The following is a 17,251-nucleotide window of genomic DNA, read 5'->3' as shown; positions in this document are numbered from 1 at the left end:
CTGTAAACAGCAGTAAGTCAGGTGTTCTCTGATAAGCTATATGCAAACATCTATGCCAGGCATCTCCAAACTGCAGCCCTCCAGATGTTTTGGACTACAATTCCCATCATCCCTGACCACTGGTTCTGTTAGCTAGGGATCATGGGAGTTGTAGGCCAAAACATCTGGAGGGCCGCAGTTTGGGGATGCCTGATCTATGCCATTGGGGAGAGAGGCTTCACGGAGGAAGTGTTTGGATGGTAGTTGTGGGGTGGAAACTAGGCATTTCACACATCTTCTTGTTAGAACTTCTTGCGTAATGTATGAATGGTTCACCCTACTGTAGTGAGATGCGGAAAGCCTGCCCTTGTTTGCAGCACAAGTCCCATCTCAACACCTTGGCATGGAAGCTGTGATTTCATGCTTACATGAATGAGAGAAGGCCAGCATGTCTCTGGACCTTCTGGAGAGGCTGCCTCCTTCCCCAGTTGCTAAAATGCCTTGCTCGGATGTTTGCCTGAGACAGGTATGGTGAACCTTTGACCCTCCCAATGTGGCTGAACTAGACAGCTCCCATCAGCTCTAGCAAGCATGGCCAATGACCAGGGATGATGGTTCAGCAACATCTTGAGTTCAAAGGTCTACCATACCTAGCTTCATGGCTGCTTGGGGATTTGTACTGTTCATGCCTATGGACTTCCTCCCCCTTTCCCTAATTCTACCCAAAGTCTCAGAAGTGCTGTCCTTTTGATCCCCGGGGCCATATCCTGCCAGGGAGGATGAAGCGAGTCCAGTTGATGCATTCCTTTCCCAGTCTCAACATCTCCAGGACGAGCTGAACTCCTCTCGCTGCCTTGGCCCTGGGAATGGCTAAAAGTAGCAACAAAGCTGACCCAGAAATAGCTCAAAGATTTCCAAGAAAACAGCGGCATGCATGAGATCAAAAGATTTCTCTCTCACTCACTCACTCTCTTTTTCTCTCTCTCCTTATATCCCCCCACCCCCACAAACCTCTCTTCAGATCGTCCTTTGTAGATAAGTATCTTGCATTGCATTGCGCTGGCATTGAAACAGTGCAGTGTCTAGAAAACAAACAACTTTGGGGTTTAGAGCAAGGAAGATGGCATGTTGCTGAGTTAAACCATGACTTGCTGGTCCAAATGTCCAAACCTGGTTAGTGCATCTGCTGCTCGTGGTGCATTGTGCGCTGGTGTCTTGGTCCCGAGTGCCATGTGCCTGGGATGGAAGCAACCGTGGCCATCACAATGTGCACTGGCTGAGAAGAAGGCTGAGTGATGCTTAATAATAATAATAATAATAATAATAATAATAATAATAATAATAATAATTTGTTGTTTATACCCCGCCCATCTGGCTGGGTTTCCCCAGCCACTCTGGGCAGCTTCCAACAGAATATTATTATTAATTATAAAGCGATTAAACATTTAAAACTTCCCTAAACAGGGCTGCCTTCAGATGTCTTCTAAAAGTCAGATAGTTGTTTATTTCCTTGACATGGGAAGACGTTCCACAGGGCGGGCGCCACTACCGAGAAGGCCCTCTTCCTGGTTCCCTGTAACCTCACAGTGAGGGAACTGCCAGAAGGCCTTCGGAGCTGGACCTCAGTGTCTGGGCTGAACACTGGGGGTGGAGACGTTCCTTCAGGTATACTGGGCCTAGGCTGTTGAGGGCTTTAAAGGTCAGCACCAACACTTTGAATTGTGCTCGGAAACGTACTGGGAAACGTAGTCTTTCAGGACCGCTGTTATATGGTCTCGGAGGCCACTCCCAGTCACCAGTCTAGCTGCCGCATTCTGGATTATTTGTAGTTTCCGAGTCCCACGTAGAGCGCATTGCAATAGTCCAAGCAGGAGATAACTAGACCATGCACCACTCTGGCGAGACAGCCTCCGGGCTTGAGCTTCAGGCCTTTTGGAGGAAATGATTTGACTCAGGGGTAGAGCATTTTCTTTGCATGTAGAAAGTCCCAGGTTCCATCTTCATCCATCTCCTAGTAGGGCTGGGAGAAAGCCCTGTCTGAAATCCTGGAGAGCTGCTTCCTGTCCATCTAGGCAAGACTTAACTGAGATGGACCATTGGTTCTGACTCTGTAGAAGACAGCTTCCTAGGCTCCCCATATTTGCCTGCGTGGGGCTGTTTTGTTCTCCTTCCGCACGAGCGAACAAGCCAGGAAGTCCCAGTTAGCCATCGCTTCCCCATTGTATCCAAACTAAGGAACCAAAGTTAACGGCTTCCAAGCAAGCCAGGATGCAGAAGCCAACTTTCAACCACAGTGGTTGGAACGGGAAGGTACAGTTAACAGCAACTATCTTGCTGGTTTCCCTCAGTTGCGCAAAGTGCCTGTGTGCAGGTGCCTGAAGCTCACACACATTTCAGTTCATCAGAGCCAAGATTTGATTGTCTAAACATGGATGTTGTGAGTAGTGGGGGAAGGTGGGAAGTAATGGTTATAGATGGAGGACAAGGAGGAGGACCTGTAGGAAACCTTCTGCTCTGCTGAACCACACTTATCAAGGATGTGCTAAAGCTTCACTTTTAAAATGTTGCTTAGCTGTGCTTGATTCTCATGCCAATAAGTACAGTAGGTTGGGTTCTTCAGAATGTCCCCACTCCAAGCTCTCTGTTTTGTATGCTTCACGGCGCCACCTTCCCAGCTTTGTTGGACATTGCAGCTCTGGCCTTTTACTGTGGGTAATGCCTGAGCCTGACCAAAAGAAAATAAAAAGTGGTACCTTCGACAAAATGTTGTAGCATGGAGTACTCCTGTTCGTGATTCCACCTAGAATCTGCTTTTCCATGCCTTAACTGGACTATTTTAGCGTCCCCATTTATTGTGCCACCAGGTATTTTATTTGTGTACTTCTGAAAACGTTTGGGTTTCTTCCAACCTGCCAATATTGATCCCTTACATATGAATGATGTCATCTTGCTTTTGAAGGATGAAATCTTGGAGAATGAGTTTGCTAGATGGTTTTTATTTTTAAAACAAGATACCTAAATCAGTCTCTCTACCTCACCTCTATGCCATCTTTCATTGTCTCCCTTTGCTTATTAGACAAAGTGCTAATTCATACGACAAAACACTACCTGGCTAATTAACTTAGCAGCATGAAAGTCAATCTGTGATTAGACTAGATGTGTGTGTGTGCGTGCCCCATCCTTTCTCATCCGGAATGGAAGCTCCGGGTCAGTATTAACCTGCTGAAAGAATATACAGTGGTACCTCGGGTTACAAACGCTTCAGGTTACAAACGCTTCAGGTTACAAACTCCACTAACCCAGAAATAGTACCTCGGGTTAAGAACTTTGCTTCAGGATGAGAACAGAAATAAGTAAAATTGTTGTGTAAAAATGATACATGGGAGAAAAAAACCCGAGACATTGCACTACCTTTGTAACCCAAGAAAATCCTTAATAAAAATAATTACAAAAAAAAAAAACTTGCTTCGGTGGCACAGCGGCAGCAGGAGGCCCCATTAGCTAAAGCGGTGCTTCAGGTTAAGAACAGTTTCAGGTTAAGAACGGACCTCCGGAACGAATTAAGTTCTTAAGTAGAGGTACCACTGTATAGTAATCTTGGCTAAAACATTCCCTCACTCCCTTCTATGTACTTGACCTAGTTTGAAGTTCGACAAAAAGAGAAAGTGTGTGAGAGAAAGAGAAGGTGATAAGAAAAGAAGTATTGGGATGAATGTATCGTATAAGGACATTGCAAGGAGGTTATACGGGGCAAGCTTTTCAGCAGCTACAAACTTCATTATGGCTTTTTGCTGCTGCCTTGCAAGATTTTATCTTTCTTTCCGCTTAGTGGCATGGTACGTGCTCTGCCTGGAGACCCCAGTTTTAATCCCAGGCATCGCCAGTTAAGGTAACCAGGGAGCAGGTGATGGGAAGGACCCTTCTCTGCCCAGGAACTTGGAGAGTGGCTGCCAGCCAGAGCAAATAACACATAGTCTGACCTGCTATAAAGCAGCTTCCAATGTTTCAGCAACATAGGAATGTGGGAGAGCTGTCTTGTACCGAGGCAGACTGTGGCTCCATCTGAGTATTGTCTACACTGACGGGCAGCTGCCAGGGACTAAAGCTGGGTCATTCTGCATGCAAAGCAGGCGCTCTGCTGCTGAGCTACGCCCCTATCCCAATAGCAATATATACAGCCTAAGCCCAATATATCTATCTATATATATGTAAAAAGGGCATGTGGGTTGTTTGCTGTTTAGTCGTTTAGTCGTGTCCGACTCTTCGTGACCCCATGGACCATAGCACGCCAGGCACTCCTGTCTTGCACTGCCTCCCGCAGTTTGGTCAAACTCATGTTCGTAGCTTCGAGAACACTGTCCAAACATCTCGTCCTCTGTCGTCCCCTTCTCCTAGTGCCCTCAATCTTTCCCAACATCAGGGTCTTTTCCAAGGATTCTTCTCTTCTCATGAGGTGGCCAAAGTATTGGAGCCTCAGCTTCACGATCTGTCCTTCCAGTGAGCACTCAGGGCTGATTTCCTTCAGAATTGATAGGTTTGATCTTCTTGCAGTCCATGGGACTCTCAAGAGTCTCCTCCAGCACCATAATTCAAAAGCATCAATTCTTTGGCGATCAGCCTTCTTTATGGTCCAGCTCTCACTTCCATACATCACCACTGGGAAAACCATAGCTTTAACTATACGGACCTTTGTAGGCAAGGTGATGTCTCTGCTTTTTAAGATGCTGTCTAGGTTTGTCATTGCTTTTCTCCCAAGAAGCAGGTGTCTTTTAATTTTGTGACTGCTGTCACCATCTGCAGTGATCAAGGAGCCCAAGAAGGTAAAATCTCTCACTGCCTCCATTTCTTCCCCTTCTATTTGCCAGGAGGTGATGGGACCAGTGGCCATGATCTTGGTTTTTTGTGATGTTGAGCTTCAGACCATATTTTGCGCTCTCCTCTTTCACCCTCATTAAAAGGTTCTTTAATTCCTCCTCGCTTTCTGCCATCAAGGTTGTGTCATCTGCATATCTGAGGTTGTTGATATTTCTTCCAGCAATCTTAATTCCAGTTTGGGATTCATCTAGTCCAGCCTTTCGCATGATGAATTCTGCATATAAGTTAAATAAGCAGGGAGACAATATACAACCTTGTTGTACTCCTTTCCCAATTTTGAACCAATCAGTTGTTCCATATCCAGTTCTAACTGTAGCTTCTTGTCCCACATAGAGATTTCTCAGGAGACAGATGAGGTGATCAGGCACTCCCATTTCTTTAAGAACTTGCCATAGTTTGCTGTGGTCGACACAGTCAAAGGCTTTTGCATAGTCAATGAAGCAGAAGTAGACGTTTTTCTGGAACTCTCTAGCTTTCTCCATAATCCAGCGCATGTTTGCTATTTGGTCTCTGGTTCCTCTGCCCCTTCGAAATCCAGCTTGCACTTCTGGGAGTTCTCGGTCCACATACTGCCTAAGCCTGCCTTGTAGGCAGTGAGTCTCCACTTTTCTCCGAAACCGCTTGACCGATTGTGTTCAAATTCGGACACAACGTCCCATGCTGCGTCTCCTTTCCCCCTTAAGGGCTGCTTCCTCCGCTATGCCTTGTTGCAAACCCTAAGATCAATTGAGGGCGCCCCTTAAGTGCCCCCCACGTGCCACATTCAGAGAACAGCACTGCTGCTGTGTATTGTTGCCCACTTCCCCCTGGACAATAAGAGCCATGGTTTTCAGCAGCGGCTGCAAGTAAATCAATAGAAGAGTTGGCCACAATCCCTAGAGGTTTTTAATCTATTTTTATTATTGCTTAGATAGCACCTAAGGATCTGTGGTTGCATCAGTCTGCTCACATGCTTTGTACCTGAAAATACTTAAAATAGCTTTGCCGGCCTCTGCCCCTTCCCGTTTCCCTGCCTGCTTTTCTTTTCACTTTCTCAGTTTGCCGCTTTAGCAAGTCAGGCCACCTGGGAGATTTTGGCCACAGCAATGCAGATGTTGGTAACTTCAAGACTGGCTTACTGAAATGCACTTTTGTGGATTCTGTGGAAATGGTAGTTAGTGCAGAATTCTGCAGCACCATTGCTGACCAGAGTGAGATCTTGTCGGCGTATTGCACCTCTGCTCAAACATCTGCGTTGGCTGCCATTTTGTTACTAGGACAGGTATTGGACTATAAAGGTTTTATTATTGGTAAATAAAACTCTTTAAGTTTACTTAAAGGATTGCCTTGCCCCATATGTTCCTACATGACAGCTTCAATCAGCAGAATTTGCACTCTAGTAATGTTTGTTCCACAACTGGGAATAGTTTTATTTTATTGCACTTTGGAACATCATTTAGATTTTTTTTAAAAAAATTAAGTGGTTTATAAATGTTTCAAATGAAAACATACAAAATATAAATAAAATTAAAAATTGTAGTCACAGCATATGATAAGGGCACTGACTTTGTGATATCTTATGTCTTGTTTCCAGTGCTCATAATCCTGACCTTTATTCCACGGGTTAAGGCTGCAATCCTCAGCCTACTTACTTGGGAGCAGATTCCATTGAACTCAGCAAGGTGTCCTTCCAAGTAAACCTGTATAGGACTGCATCAGAAGCCTCTTCCCCTTTCTAGCAGTTCCTGCCTCATTCATTTCATATTTGGGGATTGAGAGATGACCTGCTAGAACCCCAGTAATTTGCATACTGGTGTGACGTAGCCGTAAAAGTGATTAAACTGAGCTGGTTTCCTCTGAAGCAATATGTATTAGTAAATCTGCCATAGCAGGTTTCTCGCTTTAAAAATAAATATTTAATATAATTATTTAGTTCGTGATCTGATCACGCATGTTCAGCAACATTTACTATCTACTATCACTGGGGTGTGTGTAGGTAAGTAATTGTAATTTTGGGGGCCGCCCTGTTAGATGGCAAAGTTTATTTCTTCACTTGCTTCAGAATGGGGTCAGCTCAGTCCTGCTGCTGGTGCATTTAGAGCCTCGCTGCTCATTCTCCTCAGTTGGGGTGGATTTCTGCTCCTCAAAAACCTTGCTCAGTGGTCACCGTTCTGCCTATCTGTGTGTGCATCCATTTTCACATGAGTGCAGACATGAAAGGGAATAATTTTGAACCTAGACAGCCCAAAGACCAGCTAGATGTTGCTCACAGTTGTGCATAACAGCAGTGGGGCACCTTGTCAGCACAATGACCGCGTTCCTTCCTGAGCAGCTTTCTGAGGGCCGCATGCCAGTGGGGCGTGGGGCCAAGGGGCAAAGTTGGCAGAGTAATGAGATTTTAGCTTTGTAGAATATAGGCTAGTTTCTACACAGACACACACATGACCCCTCTCTATCTTCAATCCAGCCAAGCAAAAAGCATCATTAGAGACATTCTAGCCAGTTGAAAATACTGGCCTGGGAAAATAGAGAGGTTAGGGGGAACTTTTGGCCCCTGGGGCTGAGATCCCACATCTGTAGGGCATAGTGATGACCAAGCAGATGAACTACTTAGCTTGAATCTCTGAAGGAGAAGTGGAAGTATTTTCCCACTGGTTCTTACTCAATTCAAAATGCAAATATATGTATTTATAGTTGTAAATGTGATTCTGGAGCTTCAGGGGTCGGTGGGTGGAGGGAGAGTTTTTGAACAGAGAAACAGTCAGCAAGGCAAAGGTTGACACCTCCCCTGCACGGCAACCCACCACTCACCCCCCCCCCCGCCTCTTCTGCTCAAAATTACCATCAACCGCTTTTCATTTACACTCACCCGAGTACATTTTTTTTAAAAAAACAACACCAAAACTTTACCCATAAAAAGGATCAATTTGCAGTCCTATATCTACATAGTAAACACCATTGATCAAGGACAAAAGAAAGGTGTGTCTATTGGTTGGGTTAAAGATGTACTAGCAAACCATAATTTTCCTATAAAATGTTTTTTAAAAAGGAATAAATAAAGGTGTGTGTATTTCTTGGGTTAAAGATATACTAGAATATACCACAATTGCCCCTATGAATTGTTAAGACCCAGAACAGCTTGAAATGGCAGGACGGTGACTTGCAGCTCAAGTGCAGGCATGCTCTAGAGGTGAATATGCATCTACTGTACTCCCCTTGCTGCTGTTCAGGTCTCTTAACTTCTTGAGATGTTAAAGGCAGCACCCCCTAAACTCTTCCCCCTTGGAAGCAAAATATGGGTAGTAATTTTCTAGGGTCCAAGAGTTTGACTCAATGCAGCAGCTTCCAACACTGGAGCATTGTGTGGGAACTGACTGGAAGCAGCTCCCATGCTATGGGGATCATATTAGTCAGCCCTTGGATTGCCAGTTTCTGCTCTTCCTTTGTTTTTTGAGAGGGAGAAAGGCTCTTCTTCTGCCTTGTGAGCTGCAGGACAGGTTGAAATACAGAAGTTTGAAGCTGTATACCCCAGGTACTTGGGATTGCTTGTGTGATGCCATACTTCAGTGATGGCGAACCTATGACACGCGTGTCAAGACGTGACACGCAGAGCCCTCACTGCTGGCATGCACCCCATCGGCCCATTCACGCTGTTGTTGTTGTCCCCCCCCTCCTCCTCACGCTACAGCTTGTCTCCGCTGTTAAAACCCCGGATCCTTTGTTGTTGTTGTTGTTGTTGCTGGTAGCCAGAGATTGGTTTTTTAACCCTTTCTGTGCTGTTTTTTTCTGGCGCTTTGTCAGACGATGAGTGGGTGTAACAGCATTCGTTTTTTAACCCATTCTGTGCTGGGTTTTTTTGGCGCTTTGGCAAACTATGTCGGTGCTGTGTGTTAGTTCCAGTGAAGGTATTATTCGTCATTTATTTCTGTTCTCTTTCCCCCCCAAAAAGCGCAGCAGCTTTGGGGCACCCCCCCAAAAAGCTAGCAACTTTTGCACCCCCCAAAAAACCTCCAAAACTTTGGTCAGCAGCTCCCCCCAAAAAGCTCAACAGCTCTGGGCACTTTGTGATAAATAGGGTTTTTTTGATTAGGTTAGGTTAAATAATTAGTTTTTGGTTTATTAAATACAGTTATATATTACAAGTATACATTTTTGTTATTTAAACTATAAATATCACAAAATTATGGTTTTTTCTCAAAGTGACATACCACCCAAGTTATGCTCGGTTTTTTTGGTGAATTTTGACACACCAAGCTCAAAAGGTTGCCCATCACTGCCATACTTCCTTCAAGCTTCTCTTAAGCATCTACACTATAATTCTGCTTGTGACTAAGCTTGCTTTATTCAGACTGTTGGTCTGCACCGGGGGGGGGGGGCGTGTCAGCAGCCTTTTTGGACCAGCAGCTGCACTTCGAATTTTGAGGAAGTGCTGCGGACATGAATCACAACATAACTGCTGTGAGCGGGTGTGGAATAACACAAGGTGACTGTCGAGCAAAAAGACTCTCCAGAGATGAGGGGCTGCCATTTCAACCCCTCCACGCAAATCCCCCCCACCGGGAAAAAAACAAAAACCCAAAGTATGACAACCCCCAAATTGGCACCTCCGGGCACTGGGTTGGCGATTCTTGGTTTCCACTGACTGGCAGTGGCTCTCCAGGATTGAAACAGGGAATGCTCTTAGCCTGGCATGCAGGTGCTGGGGGGTGGGGGTGGGTGGGAACCCAGGATCTTCTTCATGCACAGCAAGTACTTTGCCATTGAGCTACATGGCCCTTCCCAAACTTAAGCATGTGCAACTGAAACCACGGCACATCGCTTCCCTGTTTGACCCCTGTATGTGTCCTCCTAAGCAGGGTGGTCCAAATTTTCATCTCAAGTGGGCCACAAGAGTACTTTGGCATGGAACCCGTGGGCCACACACTGCCTTGTGCATGGGGGGGGCACAAAAAATTGAAGCCCCCACGGACTCTGGCACGGTCCTAGAGCTGTCCCACCTCCTTCCAAAAATTGGGAAAGTATGAAGTAGGCTTTGGGAAGGAGACAGGAGGACTTTAGGACCCTGTCAGAGCCCTCAGTCCTGTTTGCCAAACCCAGCACCAGGTTTTTTTTGGGGGGGGGGAGGCATCAAAAGTTGCCTAGGGCTGCCAGAAAAGGCCTTGATGTTGGACCCCTCTGCCCCAGATTGTAAACTACTTGAGGTAGAGATTTGTCCTTTTGCACTTTGGGGATTGCAAGAACATAGGTCTGTGCCTCTCTAGGTGCTTATAGTCTGAAATTCAACACAAGGGAAATCACAAGAGGAGGGGGGAGAAAGTGGACCTGGGGATTTAAAGTGCCATGCACACTGATGGCTCGATATGAATGAAAAAGAAACGAAACGAGAAACGAAAAGCGCTGTTTCAGGACTAGGGCCTACATAATCTTTTCTGTGTTAACACAGAAATCAGTTCCCCGCTTCTGTGAAACGATTTCCTATTTGCGTCAGTGGAAAATCCCTCAGACCTCTGATATGCTCTGGCATGCTGGGGTGTGTATGTGTGTAAAATCTGTACTCTTTATTTAAAATAAACAAGTTTTAAAGCTTGCATGGGGCTGCCTCTGGAACGCATTCAGAAGCAGCAGCCAGAACAAAAAGCAGCAGCTAGGCTTTTGGCAGGGGTGGGGAGGTCACTTCTTGTTGGGCATGCCAAATAATAATAATAATAATAATAATAATAATAATAATAATAATAATAATAATAATACCCCACCCATCTGATTGGGTTGCCCCAGCCACTCTGGACAGCTTCCAACACACACAAAAACATAATATAACATCAAACGTCAAAAACTTCTTTCCTAAATACCTGTAAAATTCTACCTTGCCAGTGATGTCATCTGTGGAAACCTTCCTGTGGGTTCTGCCACCAGCTACAATGAGTTGGTGTGAGTTTGTGTGGTTCTTGGCCTTTCTAACCCCCTGCCCCAGGACACCTGTGTGTCTCCCTCTCTGATCTTATCCTACTGCCAAGTGAAAAGAGTTTTCTTTTCCAGCAGGCTTTTAGCCTGAGCTCTGTTAACTTTACCTGACTCTCCTTTGTTCTTGTTTATAACCTTGTTCTAGTTTATAGCTGATCCTTCGTTTTGTTTGACTCCTTTATGGCCATCTTTGCATCGTGCTGGGTTAGCCATGTGATTTTTCATTCCAAAATGGGAAAGGCAGTGGGGGGAGATGCAAAAAACAAAAACCCTGGGAGATCCAGGATTTGATTTCCAAATGTTGCGAGGTGATGGAGTGCTGATTGCCCCGGAAGCAGTCTCCAGTGATATTTTCTGAGCATAGAGGTAAGAGTTTTCAGCTCTGCAGTTTTGGAAAAAGCGGAAGCAAGGGCAGAAGTTTGCACCTTTTAAAGCCTTTATCTCTTATCTCAAATCTGTTTATAACCTAACACTTTGCACTGCCACACTGGTTGCAGATAAAAGGTAGACTTGGGGGGGGGGGGATAGATCCTCCACTTCCGTTGATGAAAACCTTTTTATTGTGTAAGAGTTTAACAATCCAAGTTCATTCCTAAACCAAAGCGTTCCAAAAACCAAGACGCGCTTTCCCATTGAAAGTACAGTGGTGCCTCGCTTAACAAACGCCCCGTAAGACAAAATTTTCGCTTAAAGAAAGGATTTTTCTAGCGGAGGTTGCCTCGCTAGACAAATTCGTTTTACGAAAAATTCGTCTAGCGAATCACGGTTTCCCATAGGAATGCATTGAAATTCAATTAATGCGTTCCTATGGGCAAATTTTTTAAAAAAGAAAATTCAATGCATTCCTATGGGATTCGCTAGACAAATTTTTTCGTTATAAGAATAGACCCGTGGAACGAATTAAATTCGTCTAGTGAGGCACCACTGTAATGCAAAACGGATTAATCCGTTCCAGACTTTTAAAAACAACCCCTAAAACAGCAACTTAACATGAATTTTACTATTTAACAAGACCATTGATCCATAAAATGAAAGCAACAATCAATATACTGTACTATAAAATAAATAAGACAGTATTGTAGATGATAAAAATTAAAATGAATTTTTTCCCTTACCTGCACTGGTGATAGTCATTGTGTGTTTTTTTTTTGGGGGGGGGGGCTTTTCTCCATTTCCGCAGTAACACAATCAGTAGCTGAGCTGGGTTCCACACAGTCACAAAAACAAATGAACCGAAAAAGCCTCAAAAACAAAAACACAAATAAATAGCAAAAACAAAAGTGCCAAACTTAATCCGTTCCAGAAGTCTTGTTTGACTTCCGAAATGTTCGAAAACCAAGGCCCTGATTGGTGCAGGTGCCCCGGAAACAATAGCTATCAGCCGCATCAGATGTTCAGCTTCTGAAAAATGGTCGAGAACCGGAACACTTACTTCCGGGTTTTTGGTGTTTGGGAACCACGGCGTTTGAGTACCAAGGTGTTTGAGAACCAAGGTACCACTGTAGGTGGGTTGTGTCCTCAGAGGTGCTGCACACACCAAAAGGGAAAGGGATTGCTGGTTTATTGTCTGCAGGTCATGTTTGAGGTGACTTGTAGTTTGCAGCTTGTCTTAGATGGGGATGAAGAGTTAGGTGTGCAGCCTGGGTCAGTGCTCCCGGATTCGCTGCTCTTGATGGAGAGGCACTTGGATGGAGTGGCCAGGAACATTTTTTACCAGCTTTGCTGGCTTACCAGCTACAGCCCTCTCTTGAGGAAGGCCTCACCCATTCTTCTGCTTGTCCTGCCGCTTTCCCCCAGGGAAACCTGATATTTGCCTCTGAATCAGGTTTTTATGGATTGACGTTTGCTCCGAATCAGCAACAAAGAGCAGGTTTTCCTGGGGAAAGTGGTGAGACAAATGAAAAACCTGCTCAGACTTGTGCTTTTCTGAAGACGGTTCAGTTGGTACAGAATGTGCAGCAGGAACGCCAATAGGAGCCGACAGACAGCCTAGATGGAATGTGGCCCCTAAACTGAAAAAGGTTCCCCATATACATATTTTTTTAAAGTTTTCTGATTTTTGGAACAAAGCTTAGTTGGGGCAGATAAGGAAGTGGGAACCGCCTTCAGGATTGTCTGTCTGACTCTGCTCGTCATGGGCAATGAGCAGTAGAGTCCACCCTCCTATCTCCCCGTTTTGCTCCCTGGAAGTTTTTTCTGGGTCTTAAACACAAAACAAAAGCTCTTTGACCGTGAGGCACTTAGCTACACAGAACAGCTCTCCTTGGCATCATGCCTGGCTCCTACTGCAGGCTGGGCCGCGCTGTTTGGTTTTCTGGGGCCCTCTTCACCGCTTTGCCTCTCTTATCTTGAATGGTTTGTCTATATTGGGCGATTCCTGCGTGAGTTGCAGCTCTTTCAAGGCAGCTGAGGGCTTTGCCAGGCTCTCCCGTGGGATAACCTTTTGGCCCAACTGCTGTTTGCTTTGGGTTTTCCGAAAGCCTCTTGCTGACCTGGTTAACTGATAATCCAAGCTATTGCGAGAGAGATAAAGAGATGCAGGCAGGTAGCAGCACTGTTACTCCAGGACTTAAGCATCTGTGTAACAGGATAAATCACCAAAGCCCATTGGCTCTCTCGTCTCTCTCTATACTTGACCAGTGTGGTGAGGTTTCAAGATCTTAGGGCCTTTTTGAGCTGCCAGCCCTGGTTTGCAACCAAGTGTGGCGTGACCACACCCACACCAAACATTACAAAACAATACTATTCCACTTGGGCAGTTACGACGTCCCGCAATGAATCCTGGGAACCGTGGTTTGCTGAAAGTTGTTAGGCAACCCCCTATTCCCCTCATAGAGCTACATTTCCCAGAGTGCCCTGGGAAGAGGGATTCCCACCCTGGGAATTGTAGTTCTGTTGGGGGGGAGCAGGGAATGGGGGTCTCTAATAACTCTCAGCACCTTTAACTAACTACAGTGGTACCTCGGGTTACAGACACTTCAGGTTACAGACTCCGCTAACCCAGAAATAGTACCCTTTGCTTCAGGATGAGAACAGAAATTGGGTTCTGGCGGTGCGGCGGCAGCGGGTGGCCCCATTAGCTAAAGTGGTACCTCAGGTTAAGAACAGTTTCAGGTTAAGAACGGATCTCTAGAACGAATTAAGTTCTTAACCAGAGGTACCACTGTATACTGCCCGGGATTATTTGGGGGAAAGCCATGACTTTTGAAGTGGTATAACCGTGTGGTCCGCCAGGGGGCTGCAGCCAGAACCATCAGCCACAATCACATTCCCATACCTGTGCCAAAGTTTTGTGCCACAAATCTCAAGTTGCACAAAGTTATTGAGGGAATATCGGATATCAGGTGGGGTTGTAGTTAACATAGCTGTTGCAGCTGACACCTGACTCTCAGTGTGCCTGTAGGGTTTTGCATTCTTTCCAAACAAGTCTTTGCCTTAGTGGCCGGTACATTTTTAGGTACATGAGCCAATTCCCATTTGCTTGTGTAAGGTGGAGGTGTGTCTACAGGTGGCATGTGGGGGGGGGAGGTGAGGTGAGGGCGATGCCCTCTCCCCAGACAAGTAGCTTTCTTTCCTAGGCAACAGGAAGACCCTTATTCCCGGTAGCTGAGGGGCAGACCACCTGCTTTGCATGCAGAAGGTCCCAGGTCCAATCCCCGACAATCTCCAGGTAGGGCTGGAAGAGACTCCTGCCTGAAACCCTCGAGAGATGCTGCCAGTCAGTGTAGACAATACTGAGCTAGATGGAGCAATGGTCTGACTTGGTATAAGGCAGCTTCCCCTATTCCTATATTCCTTCACCTCATTTAGCCAACATCTCTCCCCCTGCTTCCCATACCACATCTTAATCTCCCAGGTGTGCTTCAAGAACACTTGTAATGACAAACTCAGCCTAGTAGGTAAGGTAAAGGTAAAGGGACCCCTGACGGTTAAGTACAGTCGCGGACTACTCTGGGGTTGCGGTGCTCATCTTGCTTTACGGGCCGAGGGAGCCTGCATTTGTCTGCAGACAGCTTCTGAGTCATGTGGCCAGCATGATTAAGCTGCTTCTGGCGAACCAGAGCAGCACACAGAAATGCCGTTTACCTTCCCGCCAGAGAAGGTATTTATCTACTTGCACTGGCATGCTTTCAAACTGCTAGGTTGGCAGGAGTAGGGACCGAGCAACGGGAGCTCACCTCATTGCGGGGATTCGAACTGCTGACCTTTTGATTAGGAAGCCCTAGGCTCATTGGATAGAATAAATTTCCCTTCTGATTCATCTCTTTTGTCTGTGTTAACTCTTGGGGTGCCTCCAGGTCCCAACATCAAAGAGTCTCTAGAACTGAGTGTCTGGATTGCATGTGAGGATTGCAGGAGTGTGTACACTGCACACTTCGTAACTCTTGGCAGGTTTTGTGTTGCTGAACGGAACGTGGGCTTCCACCAGGAGCATTTTGTAACCTTGCTCTCTGTCAAGATCTAGGGATCTAGGCCCTAGTGCTTGGCATGCAGAATGTGTCCCAGGCCTCCGTTCCCAGGTGGGTCTGGGGAAGACCCCCGCCTGAAACTCTGGACAGCTGCCATCCGTCTGTGTAGACACTTATGAGCTAGACGGCATAGTGGCTTGGCTGTGTCCTTGGTTATGTGCTACTATCACCACCTAATGGCCGCTTTTTCGCTTGGGATACAACCTGTATTATTCTGTGTCTCCCTCCCCTTCTTTTTCTGCAGCACGAAACCAATGCATGAGAAAGCAGGGCTCATGCACAGCCTGGACAAACTGGAGGCATTACACAAGGAAAAGAGCTTGGATTCTCCAAATGGCAGGTGAGTGTGGTTTCATTTGTTTACGTTTTGCTTGGCTTTTTAAAGGGACTGAGTTCAACTCTCTCCCTCTCCCTCTCTCTCTCTCACCCACCCACCCACACCCACCCACACCACATTGCTTTCCCTTCCCTTTCTGCTGGGATCAAATCTAATAGCTACCATCTGGGTGTTTCTAAGCTGGGCTCAGTTGACATTAGGCTTCAATCTGATGTGCTCTTACTTGGGAGAGAGCCCCATTCAAGAGCATGCTTAGGATGAGATGACACTGACAGCCGATGTTCAGCTGTAAGAAGTCAACACAAAGGGACGAAATAAATGTGACGTTAATTGCACGAATGTGATTGGGTGTTTAGCGTTTGTATAAATGTTGTGTTTCGTTTTTCCCGTCTAAAGAGCAGCTGCAGGGAGGCAGCGCAGGATCAGGACTGTGGCACACAGGGAAGGAGAAATTAATCCTCCTTCCCCATGCTTCATTACCATTCTGCCCTGCCACCAAAATTGGTCGGCCCTGGGAGGAGAGCCTCTGTAAAGCTAATACAGAATATAGGGCTGTCGCTGGCTACTGTTCACAAGGTGTATGCCTGGACCCACATCCTGGGTGTCCACCACTCACATGTTCCCTATGCACGCACCCTAGAGATTTAGGATCTTTTGCTGGAGTCAAAATGTGGATTCCTTACTGATGGGTGTTTTTACTCATGACCTTCTGCCTAACAAAGGAGTGTCCACGCACCAGGAAAGAAATAACGGTTGATTTGTTACATGAAATAAAGGAGGCAGTGTACACAGAAGCTGCTTTTGACACCCTGGTTGCACATAAGCAAGCAGGGAGTCATACACAGTACATACCCACCTTAGATCTAGAATGGATCCCTAGCTACCCTGATGCCTGGAGAGTAGGTGCCACAATCTTCCAGAGACCCATGCTAAAGAAGGAAGAGGAAGGGGGAGTGTGTACCTGTCCTGAAGTAAGTGGAATGTAAGTTAGGGGGTCAGAGATCTCTGCCTGACTTGTGAGAGTTTTGTGGCCCTCGTTAATATCCTGTACAAACAAGGCTCTCTTACTTGTTCCCTGGTCCAGTGAAGATAGTGGAGCTTGTGAACTACCCAACCATGCAAATCTGAAGTTTAAAATACTGTTTGGGGGCCAATGTAACTATGAAGCAGAGAAGAATCTTCATGGATGCATGTGTGTCACAACACCTTCATGCCGCTCTTTTTTTTTATTTCCTACAAATTCTTAGTGGCTTGCTATTTTGTTTGACGTGGAAAGGACACAGCCCTCGTGAGATATGACTAACAGGAAACATACAGATAACCTGTTAGTCATTTCTCACAAGGGTCATGTCCTTTCAACTTCAAACGTGACTTTACTTTTGGGAGGAAGATTCCATTGTCTACGCGGAACCCGATTCTTTCTTACAGGAGGTGATAGCGAAACTTGGCCGGCATAATATAGGGTTAGTGTGCTAATCTTTTGCAGTAAGGGTTAGGGCCTTTTCAGTACGATACGGTCAAACGGAACAAAATGCAGCATAAAAAGGAATGGAAAGCAGAAAGACGCAACAGTAGCCAAAAGAACTGATTAGGTAAACTGAACTTCAGAAGCCTGTCCTGAAATTGCAGGTCTTTTAAAGCCCATCTTAAA

The 17,251-nt window shown here is 45.9% G+C and overlaps 1 protein-coding gene across 8 annotated transcripts in view; it reads left to right on the top strand.

The window, feature by feature from the left end:
• GRAMD2A (GRAM domain containing 2A) overlaps positions 1-17,251 on the top strand; it is a 74,453-nt gene that overhangs the window by 24,356 nt on the left and 32,846 nt on the right. For all 8 annotated transcript variants that reach the window (XM_035130790.2, XM_035130798.2, XM_035130792.2 and 5 more), the window contains one exon: positions 15,508-15,603. In XM_035130790.2, coding sequence (XP_034986681.1) covers positions 15,508-15,603 — 96 coding nt within the window. The remainder of the gene's footprint in view (positions 1-15,507; positions 15,604-17,251) is intronic.

Source organism: Zootoca vivipara, chromosome 14, assembly GCF_963506605.1.
Source record: "Zootoca vivipara chromosome 14, rZooViv1.1, whole genome shotgun sequence".
NCBI lineage: Eukaryota > Metazoa > Chordata > Lepidosauria > Squamata > Lacertidae > Zootoca > Zootoca vivipara.
Note: the sequence above shows the minus strand (reverse complement) of the source record. Positions and strands in the feature narration are given on the sequence as shown.